This window comes from Schistocerca americana, chromosome 1 (genome assembly GCF_021461395.2).
Source record: "Schistocerca americana isolate TAMUIC-IGC-003095 chromosome 1, iqSchAmer2.1, whole genome shotgun sequence".
Taxonomy (NCBI): domain Eukaryota; kingdom Metazoa; phylum Arthropoda; class Insecta; order Orthoptera; family Acrididae; genus Schistocerca; species Schistocerca americana.
The window spans coordinates 1,121,479,080-1,121,502,455 of NC_060119.1; the positions used below are offsets into that span (position 1 = coordinate 1,121,479,080).

General features: G+C 38.9%; 1 protein-coding gene across 1 annotated transcript in view; it reads right to left on the minus strand.

The window, feature by feature from the left end:
• The window catches only part of LOC124596941 (Down syndrome cell adhesion molecule-like protein Dscam2), a 348,091-nt gene that overhangs the window by 177,592 nt on the left and 147,123 nt on the right, over positions 1-23,376 (minus strand). Inside the window, exons 11-12 of the mRNA XM_047135906.1 lie at positions 14,071-14,212; positions 2,343-2,491 (exon numbers count right to left, since the gene is read on the minus strand). Coding sequence (XP_046991862.1) covers positions 2,343-2,491; positions 14,071-14,212 — 291 coding nt within the window. The remainder of the gene's footprint in view (positions 1-2,342; positions 2,492-14,070; positions 14,213-23,376) is intronic.

A 23,376-nucleotide genomic window follows, 5' to 3' on the forward strand; every position in this document is an offset into this window, starting at 1 on the left:
AAGAAACAGTAGTAGGTTTAGAAGAGGTAGGGGATCCAATATTAGAATCAGAATTTAAGAGTGCTTTGGAAGAGTTCAGATCAAATAAGGCAGAAGTGATAGATAACATTCCTTCAGAATTTCTAAAATCATTGGGAGAAGTGGCAAAAAAATGACTATTCACATTGGTGTGTGGGATGTACGAGTCTGGGGACATACCATTTGACTTTGGAAAAATATCATCCCAAGTGCGAGAATTATTGCACAATCAGCTTAACAGCTCATGCATCCAAGCTGCTGGCAAGAATAATATACAGATGAATGGAAAAGAATATTGAGGATGTGCTAGATGACAATCAATTTGTCTTTAGAAAAGGTAAAGACACCAGAGCGGCAATTCTGACATTGCAGTTGATAATGGAAACAAGGCTAAAGAAAAATCAAGAAACATTCTTAGGATTTGTTGACCAGGAAAAAGTGTTCAACACTGTAAAATGGTGCATGATGTTCGAAATTCTGAGAAAAATAGGGGTAAGCCATAGGGAGAGACGTGTAATATACAATATGTACAAGAGCCAAGAAAAAATAGGACTGAACGACCAAGAATGAAGTACTTGGATTAAAATGGGTGTAAGACAGGGATGTTGCCTTTCCCCCCTACTGTTCAGTCTGTACATTGAAGAAGCAATGATGGAAATAAAAGAAAGCTTCATGAGTCGAATTAAAATTCAAGGTGAAAGAATATCAGTGATACGGTTTGCTGATGACATCGCTATCCTGAGTACAGAATATGGATTGAGAGTTAATCAAAGTAAGCTGAAAGTAATGAATAGCAGAAATGATAACAGTGAGAAACTTAGCATCAGCATTGATGGTCGTGAAATAGATGAAGTTAAGGAATTCTGCTACCTGGGCAGCAAAATAACCAATGACGGATGGAGCAAGGAGGACATCACAAGCAGACTAGCCCTGGTAAAAGGGGCATTTCTGGGCAAGAGAAGTCTACTAGTATCAAACATAGCCCTTAATTGGAGGAAGAATTTTCTGAGAATATACATATGGTAGTGAAACATGGACTGTCGGAAAACCAGAACAGAATTGAATCGAAGCATTTGAGACGTGTGCTACAGGCAAATGTTGAAAATTAGATAGACTGATAAGATAAGGAATGAGGAGGTTCTGCACAGAATTGGAGAGGAAAGGAATATGTGTAAAACACTGACAAGGAGAAGGGACAGGATGATAGGGCATCTGTTAAGACATCAGGGAATGAGACTGCAGTCTTTCTCAGCGTATTCCACTGATGAATTCTTCTCAGGTTATCACCCGAATGGTGGTGTTGTCTTGTCACAAGATTTCAATGAGTTTCGTACCCATCATCTTCTGGCCAGAAGATGATGGGTACAAAACTCATTGAAATGTTGCGACAAGATGACGCCACCATTCAGCTGATAACCTGAGAATAATTCATCATCAGCAGGGAATGAGTTCCTTGGTACTAGAAGGAGCTGTAGAGGGCAAAAACTGTAGAGGAAGACAGAGATTGGAATACATATAGCAAATAATTGAGGACATAGGTTGCAAGTGCTTCTTTCAATGAGCAAGCAATGGTACATGATTGCTACATGTGAAGCTATTATATCAGCATACTCTAGAAGAACCTGATTGGAATACAATCTGGAATGGAGGCCTTGCCTTTATTAAGTAATTTAAGGTGCACTGATGATATCTACTTCTAAGTTACTCATGTTGGCAGTCACTCTTCATTCAAATTCAGCAAATTCAGGAATATTAACTTCATATTCTTTGATGAAGGCATTTCAGAAAACTGTGTTTAGTAACTCTGCTTTACTGGCAGTGTCATCCATAACATCACTGTTATCATGCAGTGGGGTATTGATTATGTCTTTCTGCTGGTATACTTTACATACAGCCAGAATCTCTTTGGATTTTCTGTCAGATTTTAAGACAGAGTTTTTTATGGAAACTATTAAAAGCATCTTGCACTGAAGTTCATGCTAGGTTCCAACATATCATACCGCACAGCATCAGCTTCAAAGATCTGCAAATATACCATTGCCAAAAAGCTACGGTATACAGCTCTTCAAAAGAGTGATCTATTTGGCATGATAAACCTGTACATTTTGCAGTTGCTCTTGACTTTATAATGAATTGCTCTTCTCAACACTTGTATGATATAGGTTCATCAGAATTTGGTGAAACACAAGGAGATCCTGAAGAGACAAAAGGAAATTTTATTTCTGATCATGGGCATAGAAATGTATACCCACATAAACAGAAGAGTAGTCTTGAGCCTTAAGAATAATACTACTCAAATATATTATCCTCAACAGATACCTCACCTTGAATAGCCAGGTGGATGAGTTGCTCACTGTGCCCAAATGAATTGCTTGCATGGCACATATAAAGGCCAGAATCCAGTCGATCAGTCTGAGTGATTACCAGCTGTGACTGCAGACCTTTGTCTGTCTTCATTTCAGATACACTCATTCTGGCAGCATTGAAAGAAACATATGTTTTCAAATTACCACAGAGTATTAAATGAATTATACTTTGCAAGACTGATTTTTAATACATACAAAAAATGATTCTGTCTGGAGCAATAGGTAACACACATACTCTCTCTTCTCTCTCTCTCTGAAAGAAACGTCTGTAATAGTTGTATCCAGTAAAACCATTGAAATGCTTTTCCAATAAAAAAAATATTTAAAAAAAGACAGAGAGAGAAAGAGAGAGAAGAAAGAAAATCTAACATCTTAATTTTATGAAAGATAATATTAACCTTATATTATTTACTGGAATGTGATATTGACAGAGAGAGAGTGTCAGGCAGACTGCATAAAAAGATGCAAACATACACTTCAAACTGTCATAAAAGCTATTTTATTGTCTATAGCTTTAAATTTCTAGAGGAAATATCTTTATGTTTGCTGGGTGGAAAGCAGTAGAACTGACAGTCTAATGTGGAACCCATTTAGTGCCAGGAAACTAACATCAAGATGGCAGACATATGTTTCAACTTTGAAGAGCGGAAGCCGATTATAACTTAAGTGATACTACCTTAGTGGAAGTTTGAGAATGTTGCTGCTCTTCAGAGACAGTGGAGACATGACTGGTGGACTAATCTACCTTTCAAGGTTAACAGCAACAAACCTACAAAATAAATTCAAGTTCCATGGGACAGTGTGAGATATTTAGCAATGTTGATCCAAGTGACCACACACAGCTGCAAGTGATCAGTCCTCAAATGTACTTTTGGAATTGTTTCAGCAGTCAAAAATTCCAAGGCAAGGGCCACTTGAAAGGAGTACATGTAAGTAGTGAGGAATACCGTATTTACTTGAATCCAAGCCGCACTTTTTTTCCGGTTTTTGTAATCCAAAAAACCGCCTGCGGCTTAGAATCGAGTGCAAAGAAAGCGGAAGTTCTGAAAAATGTTGGTGCGTGCCGCCACAACTTACTTCTGCCGTCGAATATGTGTAGCGCTACACAGGCATGCTTTTTAGGCACAAAGATAAATACTGGCACCAAATCCTCTGCGTCAGTAAATAAATTACAAAAAAAGGTGGAAGACGAGCTTTTTTTCTCCACCCCGAGTTTCGACCACTGCATTTTCATACATTATCCAACGAAGTAAATACAAATTCCGTATTGTTCATCTTCGAATGTAGCAGCATTTCAATGTACTACGAAAATCCGATTGGCAAGACTGTTTGGGATGTTTGTCAATTTGGCCGACTCTACGTTCTGAATTTTTTCCTACCTGTGAGAAGAGATGGTTCCTAATAGGAACTTCGATGAATCATGAATCACATGCAGTATTCTCTTCACCATAAGAATAATACGAATATAAACATTTAGTCATGTATTGTTTCGTGTTTGCTGCTATTTCATTTAAATCCTGTCTGCCTAATAAACTACCAAACTACAGTGAGACAACAGCAAAAGCGGAAGAATATACATATCATGTCATGTTTATATTCGTATTATTCTTATGCCTAATAGTGATACAGTCAGAAATGAAGCACAGCAATTGACTAGATTTTTAAATCAAGATGACTCTAATTTCTGTGCAGAATGTAATGTACTAAAGAGGCGCCTGCAAAGATTTTCAAACAGAGAAAAATTTTCGCTAACTCTCGTTCAGAACATCTTCTATCATGCGCAGTAGTAGTAGTAGTAGTAGTAGTTTATTCATCCAGAGACAATGTACATTGCATGGATTATTTGGTTCTTGTTGATCATTATCAAAGAAAGCAGCAGTATAAGTAACAACAAATAGCAATCTCTTGCCATTGTTTCGCTAATGAGACGATTCCTCTCTTTTTTTTTTTAAATTGTAAGCGGCGTTAGTGCGCACAAAAGCCATGCCGCGAGTGGCGACAGGCCGTAAAACACGCACTATCTGAATGCGACAAACAATGCATGACACAGTACAGTAATGCATTTTCAGCTTAGAGTGCCGTTAACACCTATAACAAAGAAAACGGCGCTTATCAGATCAAAGAAAAATAAGCAATCAATTCAAACCAGACGAAGCATGTGAAAAAGGAAGGGTACCCGTATAAATACGGACGGAGCGCCTGATGCATAGCAATGGCTACCTGCTAAAGCTTAACTGCTAAGGTTACGACTCGAACCAAACTACTGTAGCTGTATCGGCATTCATTTGACCTAAATTGTGTCTCATATTACAATGGACCAACTTTGTTTCGATTTGGAGACGTGGCCTAAAACTTTTCTCTCCCCTTGAATTTCGAGTCTCAATTTTTTGGTGTGGCTTAGATTCGGGAAATTTTTTTTCTTTGATTTTGAGTCTCATTTTTCTGGTGCGGCTTAGATTCGAGTGTGGCTTAGATTCGAGTAAATACGGTACATTTTGCAGAGAAGCAAGTTGTGTTATTTCACTCTAAGGTTGCTGAAACAGCTAAGTAACAATGACCTTGGTTGTAGGTTACAATTCTGTGAAACATTTCAGTAGATCATTGTATTTGAACAAATTTAATGGGTAGCAGTGTCTCGTATCTGCCTCTGTGGATGTTGAATGTTTTCCAGAGTAAATGGACCTATATGGCCATCAAAGAAAATAGTAATACCACAGCATTGAACTCAAAAGTGAGTGTGCTACTCTTCTCACTACATGAATATGCTGGACAGTAGTGTTCCTCACAGCCAATATATAGCCCAGCAAATGGTCAGTCAGTCAGTCCTGTACTCACATCTGATATTGTCGGCTACTATCATTGCTCTAGAATGGACTACTCAATAACCTCACTTGGCACTTAGTCTTTCTCTTAAGTTATAATTCCGATTGTGTCTCTTTTTGTTCTTTGCCTGTTGACATTGTTGTGGCAAAGGTTTAAGCTTTGCACCTTGTTGTTGCTTAGGTTGCTTTTGGCTTGTCCATGTCAGAGTTGGCCATGTTTGGCTCAGTTACTTTTTGATTTTGTGTTCTCTCCTGCAGGTGGCCCTTCAACATTGTTGCTTCACCCATTTCTCTCCTGGGTTGTGATGTGTGCACTAATACCCAGCAACGATGAAAGAGGAAGTTGTTTTGTAGCATGGACACTAAATTGGTTTGCCTGCTGGAGCAATAGCAGCAGCTAATGCAACAGCAGGAACCTCAGGCAGACTTGTTACAAAAGTTGCTTCAGCTTCAGGCGAGCAAACACTCAGCACAGGAGGCCACTTTGCTCCAGGCCTCAGTACCACCTGCAATCAACATCCCCATTTGTCATCTGTTGTTCATACCTTTCAATTATGCTAAGGAGGACAGGGACATAGTTCTCTATAATTATAGATTTCCAGCCATTGGGAAGGGGCAGCCCAATGCCTGAGTGCTTGGCATTGTTCCTGAATGCATTTATACCATCTGGTATAAGCTCCAGGGTAGCATTACAATGCCAATACATTATCATGTCTCCTCGCTGGCTCAGATACTGATTTTAACCATTCTTCTGCTTCCACGCCAACGCTGAGTGGAAACATATATTGGACAGTTTCCCATTTACGGCTGCTTGTGTCGCTGACACCACATGCCTGGACCTCAAATTGCAGCAGGTCCTCCACTATGTGATCCATGCCTGGCCAACTTACCTCATCCACTGATTTGCAAGTGAGTTCAGGTCCATGAGAAATATTTCTCACAGGCTGAAGGTTGTTGATGTCATTCTTTTGGACACCAACACGATTGTCATCCCAGCAGAATTGTCCCAATGAGTGTTGAGGTTGCTACACTAAGGACACTGTGGGATGCCCTGCAGGAAGGTGCTAGCTCACTGATGTGAGTTCTGGCCGAAAGAAAGATCCATGCCTGCAGGGTGTGTGCATGGTACCAGGCAGCAGCCCACAACCTTTCACCTCCAGAACTATGCACTGCCACCCATGGACAACATCTATCTTGATTTTGTGACCCTGTTTTTAATATCTGTGTAGTTGCTCATTGTTGTTTCCTACTCAAAATATGCCTCAGCCCAGGTATTGGCCATCAAAGGCTTGCATCCGGTAATGGGCTGCAATCCACAGTGACTTTCATCAACAATTTTTGTGAGGCCAACAGCATAAGACATATTTGCAGTCCTCTATTCCATCCTTCCACAAATAGTGAAGCAGAACATCTCATTTAGACTTTTAAGCAGCAAGTGAAAAAAGCTATTGAATCGTTTGCCTCTATGTTGGTCTTCACCCTGTTTTTGAGCACTTGTCGAACCATGCTGATTAACAACTGTAGCCCTGTGGAGCTACTCCACGGGCACCAACTATGCACCCTGCTTCATCTTCTGAAGCTGCCCCCTTTGAAGCTCAGCTACTGTCCCTCCCAGAGCTAGAATACTGGCATAGCTGTGTGGGCCTGGTCCTGTGGAGCTCTATGGCTTGGATGCTGATGATGGTAGTGGAGAATCACTCCCACCGAAATACAGAAGGGGCTCAAGTGCCGCCATCACAACCAACTCTGGCCTCAAGTGCAGGTGATGCATCCACTGCCACCTCTTTCCCCACCTGCTGGTGACAACGTGATTCCCCAGCCAGCACCCCTGGTGACTGCCTAAAACTCCCTAATGTTGCACCTGTGATCCCTGCCATGTCGATGTGGATCGGTAGAACCCCATGGCGCACTCATCACCAGCTGTGTCCCGATGCATGCTGGCTAATATGTTCAATTCCTGCAGACAACAGTCAAAGGGGCTAGCGCTTTACCTATGCCTTCATTCTACCCCCTATGGCACCATCTGGAGCATTTCCACCTGTATGCACCTGTATCGTGGGGGAGGGATTTGGTATCAGACTCTGTAGAAGTTGAATGTCCACTGGAAGAAATGAAACTAGATGGCCATTAGGCTATTGTATCACAACAGCACGATGCTTGCTTAGTGAGCACACCACTTGTCTCACCACATGAATATGCTGGCTAGTAGTGTTCCTCAAGGCTGGTATAAATACGGCCAGCCCGTGAGCGGTCGGTCAGTTCTGTACTCACGCCTGATATTGTTGGTAAATAATGATATTGAACTATGAACTATTCAATAACAAGATTGCCTGGCATTTGGTCTTTCTCTCTGGTTGCAGTTTGGGTTGTGCCTCTTTGCTCTTGGCCTGTTGACATGATGAAGTATTCCACTTTGCACCTCATTGTTGCTTAGGCTGCCTTGGGCTTGTCCTTGTCTGTGTCTCGTCCGCCATCAGTCACCTGTGTTTAGCTTAGCCACTGCTTGATATCACATTCTCTTCTGCAGGCAGCCCTTCCACCTTGCGGCTTCATTCGTTTCTCTCCTGGGCTGTGACGTGTAGACTGATATCCAGCTGCATGTGAATGTAGCAAATTTTTTAGACAGGCGAAGCACATTGAATATTTCATCCATAAAGGATGACATTATGGGGGCTATAGCTGTTGGTGCAATTCAAACTTAGTGGACCTGACAGTCAGCATAACCATATGTACTGTGCTGAATATAATCCCATATTACTGATGAAAAGGCTGTGATCTTGCATGATGTGAATGTATAGTGCAGTATCTCCTAAGGAACCCACTGACCCTTTCCAACTTGAAGGTCCTGTAACTGTATAAAAGTCACTAACAATGTTTGGAGTTTATACACACTTCAAAAGCAGTTTCGCATCATCCCAGTTCCCAGTATTCCTGAAGATAGGCATTGACTGTGGATGTTGTATCACACAGTCCCTTTGATTGTTCAGAGATGTCACTAAACCCACCCCAAGATGTAAACAACCATGCATGAGCAGCGTCTATTAGAAGGAGGGGGTCCAAAAACAAATCAGTTCCAATCATTCCACCAGGAAGGAGGTACACAGCTCTTGTTGTCTGAAGTTCAACTGTGCCTAGACGGTCAATACAATGGTTTGATCATGTCTGCATTGTTGCTTTGTGCTAGGAAGGGCTCTCAACAAGGGAAGTGTCCAGGCATCTCAGAGTGAACCAAAGCGATGTTGTTCAGACATGGAGGAGATACAGAGAGACTAAAACTGTCAATGACATGCCTCGCTCATGGCACCCAAGGGCTACTACTGCAGTGGACGAACACTACCTTCAGATTATGGCTCGGAGGAACTCAGACAGTAACGCCACCACATTGAATAATGCTTTTTGTGCAGCCACAGCACGTCGTGTTACAACTTAAACTGTGCACAATAGGCTGCATGAAACACAACTTCACTCCTGACATCCATGGTGAGGTCTATCTTTGCAACCACAACACCATGCATCATGGTACAAATAGGATCAACAACATGCTGAATCGACCACTCAGGATTGGCATCACGTTCTCTTCACCGATGAGCATTGCATATGCCTTCAACCAGACAATCATCGTAGACGTGTTTGGAGGCAACCCGATCTGGCTGTACACTTTAGACGCACTGTCCGGCAAGTGTAGCAAAGTGGAGGTTCCCTGATGTTTTGGAGTGGCATTATGTGGGGCCAACGTACACAACTGGTGGTCATGGAAAGCACTGTAATGGCTGTATGATACGTGAATCCCATCCTCCAACCAATAGTGCAACCATATTGGCAGCATATTGGCGAGGCATTTGTCTTCATGGACAACAATTCGTGCCCCTATCATGCACATCTTGTGAATGTCTTCCTTCAGAATAACGACATTGCTCAACTAGAGTGGCCAGCACGTTCTCCAGACATGAACCCTATCGAACATGCCTGGGCTAGATTGAAAAGGCCTGTTTATGGACAACATGACCCACCAACCACTCTGAGGGATCTACGCCGAATCGCTGTTGAGGAGTGGGACAATATGGACCAACAGTGCCTTGATGAACTTGTGGATAGGATGCCATGACGAATACAGGCATGCATCAATGCAAGAGGACATGTTACTGGGTATTATAGGTACCAGTGTGGTGTACAGCAATTGCCGGCTGCGGTGGCCGTGTAGTTCTAGGGTCTGCAGTCCAGAACCGCGGGACTGCTACGGTCGCTGGTTCGAATCCTGCCTCGAGCATGGATGTGTGTGATGTCCTTAGGTTAGTTAGGTTTAAGTAGTTCTAAGTTCTAGGGGACTGATGACTTAAGATGTTAAGTCCCATAGTGCTCAGAGCCATTTTTGTACAGCAATTGGACCACCACCTCTGAAGGTCTCACTTTATGGTGGTACAACACGCAATGTGTAGTTTCCATGAGCAATAAAAAGGGCGGAAAAGATGTTTATGTTGATCTTTGTTCCAGTTTTCTGTACAGGTTTTGGAACTCTTAGAACTGAGGTGATGCAAAACTTTTTTTGATGTGTGTATTTGGACTTTCATTTGTACAACATACAGAAATGGCATGTTGTATTGCCAACAAGATGGTGCCCCAGTGGACTATCACAGGGTTAGTTCAGCATACCTGGCTCAAAATTTATGAAGGCAGTGGATAGGAAGACAGAGAACAGTCAAGTTCCTTCCACACCTTACTCAGCTATGTTTCTTCTGATGGGAGACACTAAAAAGAGTATTCACCCCATAATAAACCACATAACCTGGATACGCAGTGGGATGAGATCTGAAGGGCATGCCTAGAAATCCCTTTGGAGTCTTTTGACATGAGCTACAGAATCTGTTGTGATTCATAATCAGAAATGTATTGATACTGAAGGCTATCAACTTGAACATTTCATAAAATAAAATAGAAACTTTATTGTCACATAACATGTCATATACAATCAGATGATTGGGACATAGGTGACTCGTCAGTTTAAAGCTGCTTTCTAATTGTAAGTATACATAATAATTATGGGTATTTTGTAATTTTAAGTACCACAAAATGATTTAAAACAATCATGTTGTAAATGAAGTAAAATTAAGTATAAATATTTACTTAAAGTACTTTTTTATCATGGCAGAATAAAATGTAACATCAGGCACAGTTATTTGTGACAGTCAGTCATAAATTCTTCTACACTGTAATAATATTACTTATTATGTATTTTTTAAATGATGTCCAAATTTTTCTGATTCATAATTTTTAAATTTTTCACAGACACTATTTCTCAGCCCCATACCCATATAGTAACGTGTCTTCTCCAGCAGTTTTAGCCTATGAGTTGGTAACTTATACTGATATTTGTTTCTTGTTTCCTAATATGCTTAAACAGGCTATCCTCAAAAAGTTGTGGGTTTTGTTTAGAAAACTTAATTGTCTCATAGATACAGAGGCCAGGAACAGTCATAAGATCAAGGGCCTTGAGCAGAGGTCTGCACGATTGTCTTTTTTCTGCACCTGCCATGGTTCTAATGATTTTCTTCTGTAGCCTAAAGACTCTCTGTAAGTTTGTTTTTTCTGATCCGCAAAAAATTATACTATATCTAATCACAGATACAAAATATGCATGATATACAACTTTTTTGACTGGTGTTTCTATTATACTGCTTATAACATTCATTGCAAATATTCGATTATTTAAACGGTATTATATGAAACATTTAGTTTAACCATTTTCTATGACAGTTCAAAGTGTGTAAAATATATAACAACTTTTGCCTTCCATAGCTGCTTAATGACAAATCCAGGTGTTTGTTCTGCTTTCTCTCTTTTATCCCTGTACTGAGTGTTGTCCTACCTTTGCTGCTGTTTCTTCTTTATCTCTTTTTTCTTTATTTAACCTCTCCAAATTACCATCTCTTGTATTATATGGAAGTCTAGAGCTTATTAAACTATTAATTTTTCCTTATATTTCAATATAATCCATCTTATCTCCTGTACCTGCTTTTCACATGCTTACTGGTCACACTTTGTTATACAGTTTGAACACCTGCTGTTATGACAATTATGCAAACTGATGGCATACTGCAACTGCCTGCTGTCCCCCATCACAGAAGTTGCTCCAGTTTCTGATTGTTTTGTCCTTTTCCCATCTGATTCATTTCACCACTAGCATTTTACTTCCTTCTACCAACAAATTCTAGCTTCTTAATAATACATATTTATTTAGATGAGGATCTCCTCCCTATGGGTCTAAGGCAGGAAAAGGGTATATACCTACTAATGAAATCTTCTCAGAATATCAGCAAAGAGACAGCACCACCTTGCAGCAATATTTCAAAGTTCTGAGAAGATCCTTATCACATCTTTTTGGGCATTAATTACAAGAGTCTACAAGTTATTAAACAATTTTATTTACATATTTTAGGCATAGCTCATCATCAGAATATCTGCCAAAAACATCAAAATTGTCATGCGTACACAATTTATAGATAACATTTTAAGGACATATGTAAATTCACTAAAAACAAGTTTACATACCAAGTAAAAGAATTTAATATTGTTTTGTGTGAAGTGGTAAATTGGCATCTGACTGACTCCATGCTGCCATTACAAAAACTAACTACCATAACATACTACTAGGTGGCATGGTTTTGGTGATGTTGGGCACTCTCATTAAAAGTCTATGGGCAATTATAATAAAATCAATAGCAGAAACAACTGTAAAAACACGAAATAGCAATAAATGCTTTCTGAGGAAAATTAAGAATCATAGTTATAAGAGTGTTATCTAAAGTACATGATTTATAGATGTGATATTGGCTACGGGTGACAGAAGGAGAGGCTGAGAGGGCACCAATGGTATGGTGGGGTTGGCATGAAACAGTCCTACCCATGCAAATGAGACCTAGTGTCATGTAGCATTGGCAAACCGTCAACTAAAGAACAGAGGAAATACTCACTGTAAGTCTATTAGGAATTGCAAAACCACATATGTGGGATGAAGCATTGTTACAAACCAATCCCAATATATCCCCTCTGTCCTCCTTTCTTTCTCTTCCCATCAACCCTTGCTACTATCACATGTATTAATGAGATACTTCACTTTGCACACTTCAAACTGTTATTCTTAATTTTCCTTAAAAATGGTTTATTGATATTTTATGTTTTCCCAGTGCTACCACAACCATGCCACCTGGTGACATGTTATGACAGCTAGTCTTTGTAATAGCTGTATGTGGTTTGTTGAGCATCAGTATTACACACATAATCATATGAGATGTTAAGTTTTTTTCCCTGGTATGTGAACTTGTTTGTCAATAAATTTAAATGTGTTTGCTCTTAACATGTCATACATAAATGGTTTTTCATGAACACTGTGATATTTTCAGCAGATATTCTCTGATGTGCTGTGCCTGAAATGTGAAAAAAAGCTTTAACGAGGATAATCTTGTTATTAGTGGACAAAAGTAAAATGTGATGAGTATTCACATAATGGCTTCAGGCCTGTTGCATGCCACTACATCGTAAGTTAAACTAAACTGCAATGAGTTTCCCACTTATTACCTTCAGATCAACTTGCATGAATATGATGAGTAAGAAATTCATTAAAACATTGCTACAAGTAGATGCTGCCATTTGGCTGGTATCCAAAGCAAGATTCATCAATAAAAATTGCCAATAAAGCCTGCATTACAGTATATCTGTTACCTTTCTAACAATCTTATTCATGAAGTCCAAACATTTCATTCTGAACCATGATCACTCATCCGTCTTTTTATATTATGCACCTTATGCAGTGTTCTCTTAGATTTCCTAATAATTTGGATCCCCTCTCAATTTATTATTGCAACAGTCAAATATTGCTTAAACTATTTGTATCATAATTTTTTTTTTTCATTTTTCATCTCTTTATTGCTGGAGTTGTCTCAAATTAGCCTGACTGTTATACCTCATTCATTCTACTTCTACCTGTCAAGAAAAGGTACCTTCACCCTAGCTAAAAGTCCAATCCCACAAAATTTTCATAAAATAGAGCCTGGAAAATGGTATCTCTTCAAATGCATTTAGCATAAAATTTGTTCTCTCTAGTAGCTACCCATTCATTTACAAAGATCTTCAATTTTTCTGATTCCGTGAGTCTCTTACTGTTTCAACATATTAACACATCCACCCACAGATCTTACTTAACTGCCTGTGCTAATTTAGCACAACCCCATTACTTTGTGACAATAACTCCCTAAGTTCTATCTGCAAGATAAAGATGCTTGCACTCCAACAATTGGAGTAACATTGTCAGTACCATCTGATGTCTTGCTTTCACCTAGGAATACCACTCTGCCTGCAAGCCCAGACACTTCCTCCCCACTATGTATTAGTCTTAGTTTCCCTCTCCAGGCTCCCAACATTGTTGCTGACTTCTGCAGAAGTATTGCTCCTCCAAAAATGCCTCATATTTAGCTCTACTGCTATGTTCAACCATGTTGGCCTTGTCAAGAACCTGCTTTCCTTTACGTGTTTAAAAGGAAGCACTTCTTGCCACCCAACCTAATAGCAACCTAAATTTAGCTGCCACTGATTTTAGCCCCTTTCTGCACCTAAAATAATTTCTTCCTTGATGGAATTTTTCTGATGATAGTAAAAAGAAAGAAATTGCTAGCAGCTGTTATCATCAACCATGGGAAATTCCTATATTTTGGTAAACACAACAACAAGTGTACCAGAAATAGAAACAATTACATATTTTCTGGATTTTCTATACAAATAACCTTCACATTAGCATTTTTGTTGTAACTGGTGGCAATTGATAATGTTACCAACATTAATCAGAGATTTCACAACATAGAAACGTCCCTCACCTATAGCTGTGATGAAGATTCTGCCCATTGAACAGCCAATCCACATTTATTGGATGATCTCCTCTGACATCACATTTAAGAACAACCTTGTCTCCATGGAGAGCTGTAACGTTTTTTTCCATCACATCAAATCTTGCTGGCTCTGAAAAAAATGTATACATCACTATTTATGAGCAGCTACATTTAGAAATAATAATTTGATAATGATATAAATTAACTTATAATCTCAACAGGAGAGTGATTACTGAAACAGCTATTCTTGCAAGGTATTCAAACATGATGCTGGGTGGAAACTACATTGTAAATGCTTGTCTTTCGTAATATAAACTCCTACAGGTACAATTCATGAGTGTTATAATTGGATGTCTCATTAACTAAGTTCTACTATAAACTACATTCTACAGTTGAGGAATATTTTTGCTGATAAATAAAAAACATGAATATTTTTCTTGTGTTTCCAATTGGAATTATTTTGAGAGAGGTATGATGAATGTCCTTCCGCTCAGTTAGCTTAATGCACAGTAAACATGTTTTTAAGAGAGGGAGGTGAGTCAAACCTAAATACAGTTAATACAGTCAATTAATAATTATTGGTTTGGTAATTGGCTAGCTCCAATTGTGGTTTTTAGGAAACTTTTGCACACTTCTCAAGGGAAGTGCTGAGGTAATTTCTGATGTCTGCCCCAAAAACACAACACCTGAATAGTTAAAATATGAATACATACAAAAGAACTTTTATTAATTTTTAACTCTCTATTGCATGGTGTTGCCATATGGCAACAAACCATAAATTTAAATATAATGTTAAGGAAACTGTGTGTATATGTGTGGTGTTGCTGTATGGCAACACACAGTCTGGCTGCTTCAAGTTAGACTGTGTTTAACATCATTATGTTGGCAGAAACTGCTGATAGTCTATAGTCATTGCTGGAGGTCCACTATATGTAAACACACACTACAGCAGTGGAAAAAGTGAATTATTTCTGCCACTTAGATCACACCTAAAGAAATTGTATTTTTAAGGTACGAAAAATGATGTTTAATGATAGCACAGATAATTTTTCGATGTCTCTGTAACTGAATCATAAATAATTACTCAGTATTTTCAGTTTGTTGCCGTATGGCAACACTATGTCTTGCCAATGTAAACATAACCTTTTTTCAACATGGGCAGATTCAGTACAATGCTGTTTATTACTTTTATTTTGTAGACGTGGCATCAGTTCCAGCTTCATGCTTCTATGGTGGCAGACATTCAGTGTCAATTAGGAATATTCCTGAAGAAAGTGATGATTCCAAATTGGGCAACACTGACAATGAAGAAATATTTGCAGATTATTCACAGGATGAAAGTGCTGGATGTAATACTCCTCATGGAACTTTGGCTATAGTTGTGTCTGAGACTACCGATGACAAGGAAGGAGAAAAAGAAGAAGAGGAAAAGGAACAAAAAGAGGAAGAACATGATGAAAACAATGTGTTACATCAAAATGAAATTGTAGCGGCAGAAGAAAATAGTGGTTCAAAACCAAGAAAAGGCTTAACATATGTGTAGTTGGAAGAAATGCCAGAAAATACTAGTTATGCCAGAATTGAATGGTACACTTGACATCCCTTCTCATGTATACAGACCGAAAGAATATTTTCATATGTTTCTTGGAGGCAAAATGTTGGACACTATTGTTGAGGAGTCGAACAGACTCTCCATTCAAAAAAATCCTGCAGAAGGGCTGAAACTTGACAGACAAGAATTATAAATCTGGATAGGAATGAAGTTCTTTATGTCTGTGATTTAGACTCCCTCCTACTAGAGATTACTGAAATCCTGAGACTAGAGTTCCCATTGTAGCTGATAGAATGCGTATAAATTGCTTTGAACAAATAAAAAGTAACATAAATTTTGCTGATAATTTGAGAACAATACCCAAAGGAAAGCCATGCTGTGATCCTATATACAAAATTAGAAGCCTTATTGACCATACTGTTTCTAAGTCTAAAGTGCCAATGAACCCAGAAAAATTCAGCCTTGACGAGCAAATTATACTATTCGAAGTGTGTCATGCAATGAAACAGCACAATCCAAAAAAAACCAAAGAGATGGGGCTACAAAATGTTTGTACTATCTGATGTGAATGGTTTAGTATATAGCTTTGAACTGTACACTGGCAGAACTAATCAAAATGAACATCTTCCTGACATAGGAGCCAGTGGAAATGTTGTCCAGAGCACAAAAATTGTAAAATATTTTTTGACAACAGATTCTGTAGTTTAGATCTGCAAATGAAACTGGCAGAAAGAGGAATCTACAACCTGGGCAATGTTCATTCCACTTGTCTAAATGGATGTGTGTTTGATTCTGAGAAGAAAATGAAGAGATGCAACATATGAAAGACAGTGTTCCATGGGTCATATGCAGAATTCTGCTGTAAAGTGGCATGACAACAGATTTGTGACACTAATCAGCAATTTTTGGGAGCAAATCCAATGACTGAAGCAGAAAGATTTGACAAAAAGTTGAAGAAGTCAGTTAAGGTGCCTTGCCCCAGGGCAGCAGTAGAGTATAATAAGTTGATCTTGTGGATTCAGTTCTAGCATTGTATGTTCCAAAATATTGTATCACAGAATATTTTTTCACACTCTAGACCTGATGGTAGTGAATGCTTGGCTTCTTTACAGAAGAGATGCATTATCAAGTGGAACACATTGGAAAAGCATTCAAGAAGGCCATAGGCAGAGATTTGTTGTTCCAGGGGAAAAGTGAGGCAAGAAAGCAAGGAAGACCTAGAAGTAATTCTATTGAGAGAGCCTACATGGCAAAGAAGAAGAAAGGACCAACAGCTGCACTGCCTGAAAAGGATATGCAGCTAGATGGACTAGGAGATTTGCCTATCATGGATATGAAAGGAAGGTGGAAGATTCCATCATGCAATAGAGTTGTGAGAGCGAAGTGTTTGAAATGCAAGGTACATTTATGTTTCACTGCAAATAAAAACTGTTTTTTGAAATTTCACACTGAGTGATGAAATGAGGTATTGAATTGTTGAATAATATGACAAAATATTTTTTTGAAAACAGAAGAGTAACAGTTTTTCATCTAAAACTATTCTAAATTATGTAGAAGCACATTTATGTATCTTTTCTAAGTCATTTTATACATGTATGTAAATAAAAGTGTTGTGAGTCTTCTGGGAAGTGTGCTGACATATGCATGGTGTTGCCATCTGACAACAAACCTAAAATATAGAATAAAGCTAAATTACATCAAAATTTCTATGTTTAACCTATTACACAGTATTTTGTATGTCAGACCCTACCCCCAGATATGTTTTTCATTGCAGTTGGTTTCCTAAAAAAAAGTCATATGATAGAGGGTTAAGTGATATGTAGACAGATGGCAATCATGATTTTCCTCTCCTGAAGTAACTGACATTTATGGCAATAAGATGGACAGTAGGCCACAGAATTAAAGTAAAACATTTATGAATCATGGATATGTTGAAGAAAAAGATAAGGAAGTATGCGATAGTTCATGATAACATAGGTGCCTCACCAACATATTTGCTTATGCCCAGATGGAGAGGTGGCAGTAATTAATCCTTTCACAATCAGTGGGATATACGTGTCCCACCAACACATTTTCTTCCCGTTGTCCACATGGTACATGGAGAGCACCTATGGGGCGCTGTGATCTGCTGCTGGTTTATTAATTATTTTAAGCCAACAGTCCCATTGTGTTGCACCTAAAACATGAGTCTTTACTTTGTTGTTACAGTGGTGTGTTGAATAAGTTACGCAGAGGCAATTTCTACTATTTTACTTCAGTTTGTGAGAGATACAGTGAAAATATTTCATATCTTATAAACATATAAATTAGCCAAGCCACAACATCATAATATATGTTTATAAGCCCATAATTCCCACAGATGATGAAGACATTCAAGGAATGTACAATGAGTCAAAATAAATTATTCTGATCATGAACAACGATGCAAATTTCATTGCAATTGAGGATTCAAATTTGATAGTAGGAACAGGAATCGAAGGAAAAATAGTAAGTAAACATGGACTGGGGTGAAAAGTGTGAAATCAAAAACCACATAGTAGAGTTTTTCAACAGTGCAAAATTTAATCATTGCTAACACAATTTAGGAATTAGGAAAGAAGTTGTATATGTGGAAGAGTATTTGAGACTCTGGAAGGTTTCATATACACACATCAAGAAAAGTTTTGCATCGCTCCAGTTCCCAGAATTCCTAAGGTAGACGTTGACTGTGGATATTGTATCACAGACACAGTCCCTTTGACTGTTCAGAGATGTCACTAAACCTGCCCAAAGATGTAAACAACCATGCATGAGGAGCATCTGTTAGTTAGAGGGGGTCCAACAACTGATCAGTTCCAGTCATTCCACCAGGAAGGAGGTACACATCTCATGTTGTCTGTAGTTCAACCATGCCTAGATGGTCAATACTGTTGATCAATTGCGTCTGCATTGTTACTTTGTGCCAGGAAGGGCTCCCAACAAGGGAAATGTCCAGGCATCTCAGACTGAACCAAAGCAATGTTGTACGGACATGGAGGAGATACAGAGAGATAAGAACTGTCAAGGACATGCCTCGCTCAGGCCGCCCAAGGGGTAATACAGCAGTGGATGACCTCTACTATGGATTATGGTTTGGAGGAACTCTGACAGCAACTCCACCGTGTTGAAACATTTTCAGTGCAGCGACAGGATGTCGTGTTGCAACTCAGACTGTGCGCAATGGTAATTTTCACAACTGTCAACACCTGCTTTCTTTGGGATTAGAATTATTATATTCTTCTTGAAGTCTGAGGTTATTTCGCCTGTCTCATACATCTCGCTCACCAGGTGGTAGAGTTTTGTCAGGGCTGGCTCTCCCATGGCTATCAGTAGTTCTAATGGAATGTTGTCTACTCCCGGGGTCTTGTTTCGACTTAGGTCTTTCTGTGTTCTGTCAATCGCTTCACACAGTATCATACCTCCCATTTCATCTTCATCTACATCCTCTTCCATTTCCATAATATTGTCCTCAAGTACATCACCCTTGTACAGACCCTCAATATACTCCTTCCATCTTTCTGCTTTCTCTTTTTTGCTTAGAACTGGGTTTGCATCTGTAGCAGTTCTAAAAAATGCATGTTTCAAATGGGCGGTGTAAAATATCAAATAAAAGGCTCAAAATTGCCCTCCAGTGACAAGTTCTGGCAGTTTTATTTTATGATACCAGTGAAGCGACTTTAACTATCAGTGAAACTGCAAAAGTCAGTGTACGCCTTTCAGTTCCTTGCCTAATTGCGTGAAACTTGGAGGAAGTTAAAAAAAAAAAAAAAAAAAAAAAAAAAAAAAAAAAAAAAAAAAAAAAACTCACAATAAACCCAAAACGCATTTGAGCAGCGCCGAGAAGAGTTTGTCAACAACATGGGTGATTTGTTTGACGTTGCACGCGCCGAAGTTCTTCAATCAATGAAGGCATGGCGGCATGATCATTTAGCTTGAGTGGACAAAAAGTTGGCTAATAAAGAAGAAAGGACGTGTTCAGATCCATTAAATAAAACGGCGCTAAATCATTTTCCAAGCCAATACCTTCGACATCATCTTATGAAATGTTACAACAGACTCAGCTTCTGATTCCAATGAAAATGACAAGCATTTACAAGAAGATTTTCCAACTCTGTTCGAGAGCGTACATATTGGAATCTGTAAAACGACTATGCGGAAAAATTTCATTACTCCAAAATTAATAGCAGAGGTGCCAGTTAAGTATGGAAGATTCAGTGGTTATGCCTGAAGCTACATTTAGGCACTTGGATATAATACTCATGAATTTCCTACAAGTAAGTTCTCGATTCAAAGAATTCGTGCAGAATAACGTCAAGAGTGCGGGAAGCCATGCAATCTAATGTTCAAAACGAGGTACCACATGTTGTAACTGTTCACTGGGTTGGCCAACTGTCGTCTGCTTTACATTATCGGAAATCAAAAAATGAATTTCATTCAGTAGTTCTTCGTATCTGAATAAAGAAAACACATTACTGTGCCAAGGCTGGAAAGCTATAGTGCACGCCGTTGGCACAAGCCGTTTGTAACGCGGTTGTAGACTGACATCTCGAAGATACATTGCAAATTCTTTGTTGTGTCTTTGTTGTGATACTACAGCTTCAAATATTGGTCATATCGATTAATCAGTTGTGCCTGTGTGATTCCCGGACAAAAATTTAACACATATATGGTTATTTTTGCTTGTCGCCATCACGCGTATGAATTGGTGTTAAAAAGCGTGTTCGAAGTACAAATCAGTTAAATGACAACAAATCCTGATATTCCACTCTTCGAAAAGTTCCGAGATTAATGGAAAGGTACGGATAAAATATAATTCTATTAAAAAAATCTCGCGTTGCACAGCGTCCGAAATCTGCAAAAGTTTTACCAAACTGAGCTCGTTAAAGAATTGGTCAGAGATTTGACCTCCAGGTGCAATACACCAAGGCCGATGGAAGGCGAGAGCTACTTATTCGGTAAAAAATATCATTAGTTTGCGTTCAGTACTAAATAAGGAGCAAGGATAAGGCAGCAGCCCTGTTAAACGTTTGCCTGTTCATCGTGACATCCCACGTCAATCTATTTCGGCAGTAACAGCATCTTACCAAGGCTTGTGCTTTTCGAAGTCGATTGTAGGCTTACGTAAAAATTGATAAAAGCATCTCAAAGGCAGGTTTACAGAAGAAAGGCGATAATATGGATTAATAAGTAAAGTAAAACATGTAGAAAATTTAACGAAAGAGTATTTAGCAGCCCTTGGTAAGCATTACATCCCAAAGAAGGAAGAACTTTTGAGTTCCATTGTATTGTAAGTTAAGTGAATAAATACAGAAGTTGTCTCTTTAGTTATCTGTTTAAGATTTTTGAAAACTTTTGGAGAAACTTACAAGGAGAAATATTTTTTACAGAAGACTGTTCTGAATTTCAGGTTTTTAAAACATAGTTTCTTATAATCAAAACAAAAAACCACAAGATTTAACAGAAACAACAAGTGCTACCATCTGTCTCTGTTCGATATACAGGCCAAGTCGTTAGTCTTCGTCACTGCGAGATCATGTTTTCAAGTACTGCCAGTCGTAACGTTCAATCAGTTGCACTGTAGTTGTCCGGTGAACATGTGTCCGATATTAATTGATACAACATTTAGCGCTGAATGATAGTGAAGATACTTCATCACATCACGTTGGTCGCCCATTGCCACATGCACTGATTCCAGCGCAGCGGCAGATTATAGTTGCATTGCGATTTAATACACGTGTACTATAAATCTCCGATCGCGTTCAAAATAAATTCCTAGGGAGGTGCTCGAAGAAGTTAAGCCCTGTACAAAACTTTCATCGTTTAACCATGGTCGAGAAGGAACAAAAGCAGTTTTTGTCACTTTGCGTACAGTAACATCGGAATAGCCGGAGTGGCCGAGCGGTTAAAGGCGCTACAGTCTGGAACCGCACGACTGCTACAGTCGCAGGTTCGAATCCTGCCTCGGGCATGGATGTGTGTGATGTCCTTAGGTTAGTTAGGTTTAAGTAGTTCTAAGTTCTAGGGGACTTATGACCACAGCAGTTGAGTCCCATAGTGCTCAGAGCCATTTGAACCATTTTGAACACAGAGCCATTTGAACCATTTTGAACACCGGAATATTTATTCCGTGTGCAGAAAGCCAACTATGAAAAGTAAATTTAAAAAATAATGTTTATTACATGTTAAACAGTACAAATGATCATTTGGTGTTTCACTTATCATATAAACATTAAATTCTAGAATCCTACTCATATATGTACAAATTTTCATGTCTCATTTATCGCCTCGAGTCAGCACATGTTACCATCATTAAATAGCGATAACATTTATTATGTGAGTCATTAAGATGAAACAACAAAAAATTAAAGGTTATATGTGTTGAATTTCGCAAAAAATGCCACTTATGTCTTGGGACGTCCTAACGGCAACACCAAGCAAGCAAAAAGGGCCCTCAGACGGTAATATCGAAGTCTGGACCACGAACTAAACCAAAAACCGCACTGCGTCGCTCGTTTCTGACCAATGAGAGTGAGATTTATGTGTATTTTCAGTCGATCCATGGTGTGTGGTTTGGTCTGCTGGCCCCAATCATCTGGTCGTATCGTCTACAGCCGTTTTAGGGAGCTTATTCCATCAAAACGAATATAAGCCCATAACGCCAGCAATCCAGTTACCATAAATACACATTTACGTCTTACTTTAGTGGCATACAAAACAACAAGAACACCTACACAACCAACTCAATATAAATTAAAACACAAACTAATAATCAGTACTCACCCTTCCGTATTTCACACTCTGTTACCTACTCATTAATCTCAATCAATAAACAATAAAGGAATGGTACGATATCGTACAGTGTTATTTCGTCATAATTGCGTTTATTCTAAAAATAAAATGAAAATCGCATAGTTGTAGCTTTTTAGACAAGACAAACTCTAGTTTTCATCAAGAGAAGAACCTAGAAACCGTACAAATTCAGAAACGTACCAGAAAATTGTGTTTCGGCTTCCCATGCAAGCCGATATCTTCGCATGGTATATGGTTTAGATAATAGATACCTACTCTTTCAGTTAATACATCGTAAAAATCACAGCATCAGCGAGCATAACAACAAACAAAACACCGAAAAAACCTCTACCACGTACATCTAAACCCGCGACTTTCGGCAGCTGTGTTCGGAATAAATTGCTTCTTTTGTGAATGCAAGAAAGAACTGGAAACGGACGCAATGTGCTACAAGGAAGACTCTGCATTGTTGTACTTACGTTTGGAGAAATGACAAGTCTTTGTCAAATGTCGGTCGAAATCATTGCTTTCTATCGTTCACACCTACCAAATTGTAAATCATAATAATAAATTGCTATGTAGTTCCTTAATGGATAAACAAAAATTTATATCAGGCATTGCATGGGCTGGTAGCTTCGGCTAGCAATGGCTGAACACGCCGTGACTTCGATATGTGCTACAATCCATATCTTGCAGCCATCGATATGAAGCTGCCACCGAACACCTGCGACGAGAAAAGGAAAGGTGTGCTGATAGATTTGTAGAGAGAGAGAGAGAGAGAGAGAGAGAGAGAGAGAGAGAGAGAGAGAGAGAGAGCATATCCATAAAACTAAATACATGTTATTTGAACTAAAATGTCAGAGGTGACATTAGCCGTATGGTTATGCTTACAAAATTTCCCCACTCCCGAAATTTTTCTCCCCAAAAAATTTCCC